This window comes from Dreissena polymorpha, chromosome 13 (assembly GCF_020536995.1).
Source record: "Dreissena polymorpha isolate Duluth1 chromosome 13, UMN_Dpol_1.0, whole genome shotgun sequence".
Taxonomy (NCBI): Eukaryota; Metazoa; Mollusca; class Bivalvia; order Myida; family Dreissenidae; genus Dreissena; species Dreissena polymorpha.
This window is the reverse complement of record NC_068367.1, coordinates 6,302,348-6,315,724: the sequence shown is the minus strand read 5'-3', so window position 1 is coordinate 6,315,724 and position 13,377 is coordinate 6,302,348. Positions and strand designations below refer to the sequence as shown.

At 36.0% G+C, this 13,377-nt stretch overlaps 1 protein-coding gene across 7 annotated transcripts in view; it reads left to right on the top strand.

Annotated features, from left to right (window-relative positions):
* Positions 1 to 13,377, top strand: part of LOC127854475 (uncharacterized) — a 282,308-nt gene that overhangs the window by 185,886 nt on the left and 83,045 nt on the right. For all 7 annotated transcript variants that reach the window (XM_052389530.1, XM_052389527.1, XM_052389528.1 and 4 more), the window contains 2 exons: positions 7,889 to 7,972; positions 11,027 to 11,259. In XM_052389530.1, coding sequence (XP_052245490.1) covers positions 7,889 to 7,972; positions 11,027 to 11,259 — 317 coding nt within the window. The remainder of the gene's footprint in view (positions 1 to 7,888; positions 7,973 to 11,026; positions 11,260 to 13,377) is intronic.

Below are 13,377 nucleotides of genomic sequence, written 5' to 3'. Positions count from 1 at the left end.
TAAATATTTTATGAAATAACATTTAATCGGGGCGTTTTTTTTTTGCACAGAACACGCGTTAATCGCCTGATAAGATGTTCATGTTTTTATACAACACAACATACACCCACACTTTCCATGCGACGTTCTACATGTCTGCATAATTTTCGCCCGCTTTTTATTGAAACAAAGGATAAAGAACTCATTATTTTACGCTAGAATTTGTTAATGTCGCGTTAGCATTAAAAATTCGGAAGCGCGTTTCGGATTACAAATTGAATAATGCTCATTTGAGAATCAAACGAAACATTTAGAGTTGTGCGTTATTAACTCAACGATAATTTGTTTAAGCCCAATACGTGTCGAATAAATTTTCGACCATATAATTCATGAAATGTACAATATCCTCGAGGATTTCACCCGGTTGCCATCATCTCTCTTCTAAATAAGTGGCCGAGATTGCATCGTAGAGGTTTACACCTAAGGGACCGATGAGTTTGTTAAATAACAAAGCCAACAAACTACCATAAAATCACACAATTTTGAAAATTACTCCACTCGTCGTCTGCATTATTTTACTGTAGGTATAGGTATGACTGCTTACGTGTGTTGTAGCTGATTCAAAGCGTGCGCTCTCATTAGCCAATATCTGTTTTCCAATACATCGACGATCCGCCTTAATGGGGGCTTTAGGTGGGTAAAGAGATACATGACGTAATTGACAGAGTATCATAAATCGGCTCTCACATTTTTTCGGCTAAGTCGATATCTCTTTGATATTTATCCTACCGGGAAAAAGAAAAAAAGGAGTTTAGGGTCGGCATGGCCAATGAAAACTGTAGGGTCATCGCATTTTCTTAGGTAGGGTCGGGTGACCCGAACCACAACATTTCTTTTGGCCTAGATGATATTTATTCGATTTTGTGGAATATCGATTTTAATTTACTTGTGATCATATTTTTTTTTCTTTGATCACAAGTGAATGGAAATCGATATTCCACCAAATCCTACACATTTTCTTTTAATGCCCCTCTTTGAAGAACAGGGGCTATATTGTTTTGCACATTTCGGAAGGTCGGTTGGTTGGTCCGTCCGACCGTCCATTTGATGGTTTCGGATGATGACTCAAGAACGCTTAGGCCTAGGATCATGAATTTTTATAGGTACATTGATCATAACTGGCAGATGACCCCTTTTGATTTTCAGGTCACTAGGTCAAAAGTCAATGTCACGGTGACTCGAAACAGAAAAATGGTTTCCGGATGATAACTCAAGAACGCTTACTCCTAGGATCATGAAACGTCATAGGTACATTGATCATGACTGGCAAATGACCCCTATTGATTTTGAGGTCACTAGGTCAAAGGTCACAGTCACAGTGAATCGAAATATTAAAATGGTTTCCGAATGATAACTCAAGAACGCTTACGCCTAGGATCATGAAACTTCATAGGTACATTGATCATGACTCGCAGATAACCCTATTTATTTTCATGTCACTAGGTCAAAGGTCAATGTCACGGTGACTAGAAACAGTAAAATGGTTTCTGGATGATAAATCAAGAACGCTTACGCCTAGAATCATCAAACTTCATACGTACATTGATCATGACTGGCGGAAGAGGGGGTATATTGTTTTGCACATGTCGGTAGGTCGATCCGTCCGTCCGTCCACCAGATGGTTTCCGGATGATAACTCAAGAACGCTTAGGCCTAGGATCCTGAAACTTCATAGGTTGATTAACGATGATTGACAGATGATTCCTAATGATTTTGAGGTCTTTTGGTCAAAGGTCAAGGTCACAATGACTAGAAATTGTAAAATGGTTTTGGGATGATAACTGGAGAACGCTTACGCCTAGGATCATGAAACTTCATTGGTACATTGATCATGACTCGCAGATGACCCCTATTGATTTTCAGGTCACTTAGTCAAAGGGCAAGGCCACGGTGACTCGAAACAGGAAATAGGATCATGAAACTTCATAGGTACATTGATCATGACTGGCAAATAATGACCCCTATTGATTTTTTAGGTTACTAGGTCAAAGGTCAAGTTCGAGGTGATTCGAAACAGTAAAATGGTTTCCGGATGATATCTCAAGAACGCTTAAGCCTAGTATCATCAAACTTCATAGGTACATTGATCATGACTGGCAGATGACCCCTATTGATGTTCAGGTCACCAGGTCAAAGGTCAAGAGCACGGTGACTTGACACAGTAAAATAGTTTCCGGATGATAAACCATGAAAGCTTACGCCTAGGATCATGAAACTTCATAGGTACATTGATCATGACTCGCAGGTGACCGCTATTAATTTGCCACATATGGAGGCATGCCAATTTACAAACAGCCCTTGTTTTTTATGCTTACACATGATTTATTTTGTATTTTTGCAATTCCGGACAATATAATTCCCAGTTGCGCGCCCATCAGGTATTTAAAACGATTGCTCATCCGTAAATTTTTGTAAACATCAATGCAGAGTAGTCTCCCTTGGTAAAATTGTCTTTAATTTGGGGTCACAATTGGGTAATCTAAGAAATCTAAACATAGATCTGTTAAAAACAGTTAAAATCAGTTTTAATTCACTGATATTTCTCCATAAACCATCAGAAAGCATAAAATAAAGCTATTAATTTAGCTCACCTGAATAGGAAGTGGTCATGGTTAGCAATTTTGGTAGGTTGCCTCTTTTGTCATGTGTCGTCAGTAATTTGCTTCAACATATATCTTATCCACTTGGTGGATTTTCACGAAACTTTTCAGGAATGATACTTGACTGACTCATTTTTGAAGTTATTCAACATTTCTGGTTAGCTGCATATTCACTAACGCTAAAAATAAATTTTTTAAGTGGAAACTAAAAAAAAAATCATGAAGCCACAAAGCGCAGAGCTTTAATATTTAGTTATTTAGACTCGTATAGTAAAGAGCCCGGGTGTACTTTGTCCAGGGTTTTCCATGGAAATCCATGGAAAATATGAGGCTGGAGTATTCGGAATAAGTTTCCAGCCTTTTCCAGCGTCAATATTTAAAAAAAAAAGGGTGGAAAATTGTCCATGGTATGTGGAAATAGCCTGGAATAGTTTCCATGGTTTTCCAGGCTCCCTGGAATAATTACCATGGAACAATTTCCAGGGTTTTCCAGCCAGCATGGAATAAATACCGTCCGAATACTCCATGTAATCTGGAAAACCATGGAAAACCATGGATTTTTTTCCAGGGTTTTCCAGATTACATGGAGTATTCGGACGGTATTTTTTCCATGCTGGCTGGAAAACCCTGGAAAATATTCCAGGGTTTTTCTTTGTTTAATATTCCATGGATGCCTGGTATAACATGGAAAATTGTCCAGCGTTTACCATGGTCACTGAATAGAAAAAGAAATTTCTGGTCTAAAAACAATATTCATGTATTAAATGAATACAATACTCACAGCTTAAATAAATCATAATTTAAGGTTAGATTAAAACAAAACAAAAAATCAACATAATGCCTTAGTTTCTTCAATGTATTATTTTGTTCACAATTCATCAAAATATAACATCAGATTACAAATTGTGTTACATTTATTTAACAAATTATTCAGATCAAACAAGTGTTGTTTAATACATGCTTACAAAGCCTCTAGGTCCATTATCATAAATAAGGCCCTTACATAACAGAACAGGCGCTACTTTAAAAGTTAAAAAGTATGATGCAACCTTAACAACATGTATTCAAAGTAACAAAATACAAGCAAGTCAAGTAATATACAGTAACAATTCACGAACCCTGTACAAACGATATACAAGAAACAAAATGAAAAATTTAAGTTATTTTAGCTACTTCATGTTTGTCTCAATATATGTAGCTGCCCATGAGCACAAGGATACTATTTTTCTCAGCTACTTTCACTTTAATGCAATTTAGGTGCTCAATTTCATTAAAATACTTTTATATAATTTTATTGTTCAAAGAAATTCAGAACATAATGCATGTACATGTATTACTTTCCAAGTGACAGTTTAAAATATAATTGCAAGTCTAAAACTTGTGAAGGCAGCTTAGTAAATTATAAGTACCCAGGTGGGATAAAATTACAGTTTTAAAAACTTTTTTGTTAATTAGCTGGGCTTCAGTAGGTCGTGGATCTTTTATAGAACTTGTACTGCGGTTATACTGTACGGCTCCTGCATGATCTCTGAAAGAAAAACAAAGCAAACAATATTACAAGAAAGTCATGAATTTTTTACATTCATCTGTAAAAGTAAATATGCAGCAATCATATGATTGAATATCTATACTTCAATGCTCATTCATATTTTAATCTATTTTAGATATTTCATATCACTGCTCAATTCGGTACATCTGGCTTTTTTGTATTTGAGCGAACATTTACGATCCTAAGTAGTTAGCAATTATTTCTTTTCCATTTACTGAAATTTATTCTCTTAAAGTTTGTAAGCGGGCTTTAGTCTACTTGCAAACAGGCAACCACACAGGAAAACTGAGACTTTCAAGTGAATAAATTGGTGATTTAACTTATATTTTTATATGACTCTCTTTTATTTTGAAATTTATATTGTTGTTTTCTTAAATGCCCCAAAACGGGGTACACTAGCATGTATCTGGAAACTCAAACATATATAGGAATTTTATATTCAGATATTGCTATATGAAAGATATGCTAATTTGCTAATTCTTATAAAAATAACCTGTAATTGAAACTAGACCAAAATATTGGATACCAAAAAGACAAAATACTTTCAGGTGGTTAACACTAAATTACTTATATGAGCCCGGGGCATAACAGTATTTACCATGAATTTGTGGCCATGTTAGTCCTCTTGGTAAATGCGCCAAAAGAGCCGCTTTGCTGTCTTGGGTTATTTCCCTGCCAAACTCTGCAGTATCTTCCATCAACTGGTCAGCTACAGTTAAAGCACATAATGAAAATGTATATAGAAAATAATTCAAGTATTGTTTTAAATATTAAGTAAAATTGTCTTTAAATAATAACTTATAATGAAGTTAATACATCACAAAGCATAGCATAACAAAATTTGTAGGTATGATTAGTACAAATTTATTATTGCTATAATTAGAATGATGTGTAATTATATTGGTATGAAAATGCACAGTGAAACCTAAAAAACAATGCTATTGGTTTAATTAATTTACTTATAAACATTAACAGCATTAATGATCATTGAGTTCTCATCATGCACAGCACATAACTCCCTTAGCCTCAGTTCCCTAGCCATGCATTATAAACTTCCGATACTACATTCAAGCTTATTAATATCTCCACATAGGACTTCCTTTATCAAGCTGCAAACTGCACTTAGTGAAAACTTCTTTATTTGCCATACTTTTACCTAAAATGTCGCATAAAAAAGGTCTACAATGATGACATAAGAAGAATAAATTTAAAGGAATATTTAGAAATAATGAAAAGCACAAACCTTCAGTTGTTGTTCTATTCCTAGACCGACTTCTGAAACACTTGTATGCATCACTTTTTAACAACATTTCATGTCACTTTCCAAATGATATCCATACATTATTATTTTAAGAAATTCTTGTTAATGGAAAAACTCATTAACTCTACTGTTTGTGAACATTACATTAACTTCATTTTAACAACAAGTTTAACCTGCAAATTTTCTACAATACGCCAGAATTTCAATCTAACAGGTAAACTTTCTGTATTTGAATTCAGCCAATCAGAAAAGGCTGTGATATTTTATAACCAATAGATTAGCAGCAGACATATCTGACTCACACACAGGTTTATCAGATAGTTTGTTAATTGCAAACCTGGACTGTAGTTAAATATTGAGTGTGTATAAACCTTGAACAGGGTTAAAGAATTTAAACTTGTAGACATTGCTTTGAAAGTTACTACTATTACTTCTACTACTAGTACTACTACTACTACTACTACTACTTCTGCAAAACTACTACTACTATTACAACAGCCACAACAACAACAACAACAACTACTACTACTACTTCTACTACTACTACTACTACTACTACTACTACTACTACTACTACTACTACTACTACTACTACTACTACTACTACTACTACTACTACTGCTACTTCTACTTATACTACTACTACTACTTCTATTACTACTACTATTACTACTACTACTACTGCTGCTACTACTGCTACTACTACTACTACTGCTTCAACTACTACTACTGCTTCAACTTCTACTACTACTGCTACTGCTGCTGCTACTGCTGCTGCTGCTACTACTCCTTCTGCTGCTGCTGCTACTACTACTGCTACTGCTGCTGCTGCTGCTACTACTACTACAACTCCTGCTGCAGCGACTACTACTACTACTACTGCTGCTGCTGCTGCTGTTACTACTACTACTACTACTACTACCACTACTACTACTACTACTACTACTACTACTACTACTACTACTACTACTACTACTAGTAGTACTTCAACTACTATTGCTACTACTACTGCTTCTACTACTGCTACTGATGCTGCTACTGCTACTACTGCTGCTGCTGCTACTTCTACTACTACTACTTCTACTACTACTACTTCTACTACTACTACTGCTGCTGCTGCTAATGCTACTTCCTTAACTACTACTATTACTGCTGCTACTAGTATTGTTATTATTATTTATACTACTATTGCTACCGTTACTGCTACTATTCCTGTAAATGCTAAAACAACAACACAATAATAACTGCTACTACTGCTACTGTCACTTAAATTTGCACCAATAGTATAATTATCAGTAGTTTAACTGCTTATACAACTTATACAACAACCACTTTTACTTCTACTCCTACAACATATTCTACTGCCAGCCTCAGCATTACTACTTCTACCACTACTACTACTACTATAACTACTACTATTTCTGCCCAAACTATGCACATTGTTTTATGTTTTATTCATATGTTGTGTAAATTGTTGAACTCTGATTTACTTTGAATAAAATGTGTTGCATTTTTATAAGTTATTTTCTCCTCTTATAAAGTCTTAGTTTTTTCCAGGGTCAGCTGAAAATGTTTGAGTCTTTTCCATGCTTAAAAAATTCTATGTTCCACTTTCCATGCTATCTGGAAATATTTTCCATGATTATCCAGCCTAAATCCAGCGTTTTCCATTCCTTTTCCATGCTTTTCCATCCAAGGCTGGAAAATGCTTGGAAAAAAAGTCCACGTTTCATGGACATTTCTAGAACAAAACCCTGGAAAACCCTGGAAACTGTTTCAAATTCCAGGGATTTCCATGGAATTCCATGTTATACCATGGATTTCCAGCCTAAGTTCCATGATTACCCTGGACAATGTACACCCGGGAACTTTAAAAACCTCTGAAACCACAATGCTCAGAGTTTTAATGCTTGGTGTGTAACATCAACTTATGATTGTCTACAAGGATTGTCCAAATTATCCCCCAGGGGTCAAACTGGCAGCATGCCAGGGTCACAAGATTTAGTAAGGCTTCTTTAGTATATAATGCTCAACATATTTTTCTCTGATCACAGATTGTCTTTTGTGATCAATTAACTTTAAATAACTTCTGTAACAGGACATACTTGCTTAGCCCTTTGTGAAAATAGCCCTTAAAGTTTTCAATTTTCTTTATTGGACCAAAGTAAGGGTGATTTTGTATTTAACTACACAAAAAGTGAAAATGACTTGTTTATAATTGTTGTCTTTTTCAGGATATTTAAATGATAGGTATTGTATTGGCTCTTTACATGCCATTACGTTTCATACAACCTGTCTGAATATATATTTGTTTGTAACAAAGCAGAATTGTGCCATAGCAGTAACATGTCTTGACTCTGGCAAGTGATCTTGGAAAAAAATTGGAAGATGTGTTTTTATGAAGGCATATATAAAACTATAACTTTCATCAATTTACAGCAAGCCAAAGATGGGAGAGTTTTCCAAGTACTATTTGGCCTAATATCGATTTGAGGTTCAATCTAACTACAACACAAACTGTTGGTAAGATTTACTATCTTGAAGACAGTTTTCTGTTTTTAGTTTATTACAGTGAAATGCAATAAGCATTGATGTTTTCTGTACTTCACATTTGTACGTCCGTATGTTCCTACATCCTTACGTTTATGCATTAGGTGCATTAGGCATTTGCAATAACAAAACTAGTTTCCAACATACTTGTATATCTCTGACATGTCATTATAGTAAAAAATATATATACATGTGTATATGTACATCTGATTTCACAGGTATGTATTCAAAGTTCCCTAAGGAACTTGTCAGGTCACAGTGGTGTAGTGGATATGGTGTCTGCCTAGCGATTATGAGGTTACAGTCTCAATACCCAGGAACTTCCTCCTCTTTTTCGCATATTTCTTGTGGTGTTCCTCAGGGCTCAATCCTAGGACCCCTTCTGTTTTTAATCTATGTAAGTGACATGTCAGCAGTTGTAAAAAACAAGCTTGTTTTGTATGCTGATGATTCTGGCATAATGGTTACCGGTAAAAATAAATTTGATTTTGAAAATGCCCTGACTAAGGAAATTGAGGTTGTTAGTAAATAGCTCATTGACAATAAATTGTCTATACACTTAGGTAAAACTGAGTCCATTATTTTCGGCTCTTAGCCCAAACTGGGTTAAATCATTATCTTAATGAATCATGTAACGGCCAGGTTATTGAGCCACCCTCTTCAGTTAATTATCGTGATGCAACATTGGTTCAAAATTTATCTCGTGATTCAATGGTTTCTTCAGTTTTTAAAAAGGCAAACTCTAGGTTAGAAATTGTGTATAATAAAGGTGGATATCTCACTCAACATACTAAGAAACGTTTGGTTATGTCACGCATTCAATGTCATTTTGACTATGACTGTTCCTGTTGGTATTGTGGTTTGAATAAATCACGGGTGAACAAGTTACAGGTAACTCAAAATAAGTTTGTAAGGTTTGTTTTGAATTTAGACCCACGGTCACTCATTGTTCCTGAGCAATCTAAACTATTAAAATGGCTCACAGTATCAAAACGAGTTTATCAAAATATTCTGATAATAGTATTTATAATTGTTGATGGTACAGCCCCTGATTATATGGGTGAGCATTTCATTCCGGTAAAGGAAACACATGGTCATAATACAAGGTTCCATGAAAAAGGTTCTTTCACAATTCTGAAAGTTAAAGGTTTTGGTATCAAGTCCTTTGCATTTGTGGGTTGTAACATATGGAATTGGTAACCTCCTTTTATTACTATAAAGGTTGCCGTCAAAAACCACTTTTTAAGTCAGTTTTATAAAAACTAATTTTTAAGTCAGATTTTGTAATACTATTTTACGAAGTAATCGGTATCATGTGTAATTTTTTAAAATACATTCCGCTTCCTAATGACATTTTACTATTCAGTTTGTGATGTAAATGTTGTAATTATCTGTGGTACATTTTTATTTGCTATAACTATTTTAACTACGTAATTAATTTATTTACTTTATGTTGTGTGTGCTCATTTTTAACAGATATTCCTACAATAATGACCACTAATTCAAGTATTATTAATGCTTAGTTTAAATCTGTGATATATTATTTAGCAACAATTCACGTCCCTCTCTGTTAGACCACCAGTAACAAGGACCTCAATGGAAATAAGAGATCAGTCCCTTTTTTGTGTTTATCCTTGGTACTGTTTTGCATGAAATGGTTAATTCTCATGTTTGTATTTAAATGTATTATTTTATAAATACGGCATGTTAGTTCATTGTGTTTGCACCATGGTACCGAAATAAATCTATCTACCCACTGTGGTAGAGTATTGTACATTTCCCCCATAGTCACAGAGTACTGGTTTTAGTCCCAGGAAACGGACTCGAGAGCATTTCAAATAAGCCGTAAGCTTTCTATGCAATCCAGCTGAAAAAAATAGGTTTAAACTAAAGCCCTAATAAACGAACCTGTAACGGTCAGTATGGACTCAGTTCCAACAATAAGATTGACATGCTACATCACTTTTCATTTCAGCTAACTATGGTCCTGTTAGCCAATAAAGTGGGTCAATTTTTGATAGCAGAGTATAGAATGTGTTCATGCATTTATTATGTATTTGTTATTTGACATAAATACACATGTGAAACTTAAAAATGAAATATTTTTTATGTCTCCATCTTCATAATTGCACAAGGGCCAACTATTATAGTGATACTCCTCTCTCTGGTTGTGTGTGTCATAATTTAATTGTTCATGATTGGATTTCAAATTGATGATGCTATCAAGGGTTAATGTCACATGCAATAATTATGTTAATTGTTTGAAGGTTAAGGTCGCTGTTGACTCTTGAGCTTTTGACATATTAATTATATAGGTTTAGCCTAAGTAGATGTTTCTATTTGGACAATAACTTTATTGTGCATGTTGGGATTTAAAAAATGAACTGGCTGAAATAATATCCAGGTCAAGATAATGTATTGCATGCAGAAACCATGTTGCTCACTTAACGGTCAAGGTCACATTGGACATTGAAAGTCTTGTTCATAGTTGATGTTTGTGTGACGGTAAGGACTATTTCTATATCATGTATTAAAGGTTTTGGAATAAGTTTATTTATAAGCAACATATATTATCATATCAAGATGACATGTTGCATGCACCAAACATGGTGCTCTCTTAAAGGTCGTCATTGGAACAATTGTGAAATAGGCTTTTTGTGTATACTTCGAAACCTCTGTGTTAATGCTCTTAAAACTTTGCACCCCACCAAGTGTTTTCATGACAAATAGAGAATCACTCACAGTTTTTGATTTTTTGGTAAACAGGTCAAGGTCAAACTGAACAAATAAGATGGAACAAACCATTAAATACACCTGTTAAATTTTACAATCCTTTCTTCATGATAGGACCACAAACAATTAAGCCTAAGTCGAAAGTATTATTATGGAAGTGTGTAAGTTCTGACTAAGATTTTGCCATGAATGTAATGAGTACTTTCCAAATGTGATTGTCTTGTTTGGACTTGTTGCATGTTGAATTGATTTAGAAAACCTTTGCACTCTGTAATGTATTTGTATTTCATGCAGTATCAGACCCTGACTCGAAATTAGTTTCAATGAGGGTGTCATCATCACTGCACTCTGGAGACATCTACCAAGTAGTACCAGCCTTGTTTGGTTATGATCTGTTTACACGGCCATCAGTTTCTGGCAAGTTGATACAGGCAACTCCGTTCGACATGTGCACACCACCTGAAGTCCCTTTAGATGAAAGAATTGCTGTGGTTTATCGAAGCAAAGCATGTACTTTTTCAAAGCAGGTAATATGCTTGTATAGCAAGTTCAAAAAACAGCATTGGCCATATTATGGGAACACTCAAGCATGTTTTTGAGTGGAAAGTGTAGGCTGTTGATAGGGGGATATATTTGATATATTATTTGCAAGAAACAGGCTCAAAGTCAATGTCGCAATTCAAGGTCAAAGGCCAAAGGTCTGATTTTTAGAGTCAGTCCTTAACACCTTTTCCTAAGCATAACTTTGTTTACCATGGACAGACTAGCAAATAATGTTGCAGAAGTGGCCTGCATGATGAGAGCCGGTGTTGTATTTACAAACCGGGCTTAAAGTTCTATTAAATCAAGTTCAACATTTTAAGTCAAAGGTTGCATTTATGAAATAAGTCTTGAAAAATATGTCCACACCAGAAGTGTTTTTGTTTGTTTTCAGTTCAATATATTTAATTTTTCTTGTCAATAGGTATGTAAGGGTCAAGGGTTTCCCACTCCATACCTTACAGACTTTTCAAGTTATTTATGCATAGTATAACACTTGTTATACACTCAACAACCTATACCAGAAGTTTGATAAGCATTATACGATTTAGGGTACATAGAATGATAATGGTTTTTAGAGGTAGTTTCTTGCTCCAATACCTGGTTCCAAGGTATAAAAGCAATGTCAAATTTAGGAATTCAGTTCTGAAAACCTTTGTCCAGAGCACAAGTTTGTCAAGCATTAATGGGATTTCAAATAATATGGTAGAATTGATCAGCATGCTATACCAAAGGGTCCCAGTGTGTTAATGATATCTTGTTTGAGATTGAAAGTTTGAAAGTCTGACATTTAGGGTAAAAAACTTGCTCGCTGTTTCAAATTAAAGAACGAGTTTGTGACTTCTCTAGAAGTCAGATTTATTTGCTCCTTCTTCACAAACCTTTCTAAGATCATTATTTGTTTTAACGATTTCACAGTCAGTTGAGATATCGTGTCCCATCATTTGAAACAAATGGTCACTTTGAAACTAGGCAATTGACTATAAAACAATGCGAACTGTCTAGAATTTGCATGTTTGGTTTTTACTTGTCATGAATCATGGTTATGATAATTGTTCCTATACTAAAAGTAACTGTGGTTTGTTGAAAATCAGTCTAATGTGCAACATTTTGAATACTATCTGCTTCCAACAGTTAAGTTTCAAAGGACCTTTTGACGCTCTTGTTTTAGACATCTTAGCTGAACTTGCTTATTTGGGGCTATTATAATATTGAGTTTTCTATTCAATCCCTACATGCGTCCATCACCATTTTAAGCTTCCTTAATGCTCAGTCTCTCTGATGCCGGTGGAGCCCTGGTGCATGATCCGGGATCTATCGGGATGAACCGGTGCTCCACGGGGGACAATCGGGATGAACCAGGGACGACCGGAGACAACCAGGGCTCCATCGGGAAAGTATTGAAATGTTAAATACCTCAGGGATGAACTGGGGGCAACTGAGAAGGACCAGCAACGACTGGAGCGGCACCGGCAACAACCGGGACGGCTATAATAGCTCCAACAGGGCCTATACAGACCCCGGCAGAGCTTCTGCAACGGTGTTGCCCATGTGGAGCCTCGATAAATGCTGGTAGAGTCCCGGTATAGCTACAGTACATCGGTAAACCTTTGCCGGCACGCCACCGGAATTCACCGTGGCTCCGCCTGAGCATTACCGGCGACGACCGGGGAGTTACCGGGAAGTGGCCGTAGCTCTGCCGGGGTCTGATGCAGGTATAGCCTCGGTGAGTGCCGGTGAAGTTACGGTACACCGGGGCTCTGCAGGGACGCTGCCGACTTTCACCGGGGCTCCACCTGGGCATTACCGGCGACTACCAAGGCTCTGCTGGGGTTACACCAGGATAAACCGTAGATAGTTCGGGGTTGACCGGGACTCTGTCGGATTTGTTAACCATCTTCAACCGGTGCGCCACCAGGAAAAAGTGTGACCACGTTAAAAAATTTCTACGAATCATCCTGGTTCTCGCCGGTCGTTAGCAAACCGGGATGAACCAGGGCTGTACCGGCAATAGTGAGACTTGGGCTTTACAGAGCATGTAGTCATCAGTTTGCAATATCTATGATTGTTTTGTTTAATTGAATTAAGTTTAAGTGGGTCTGAAA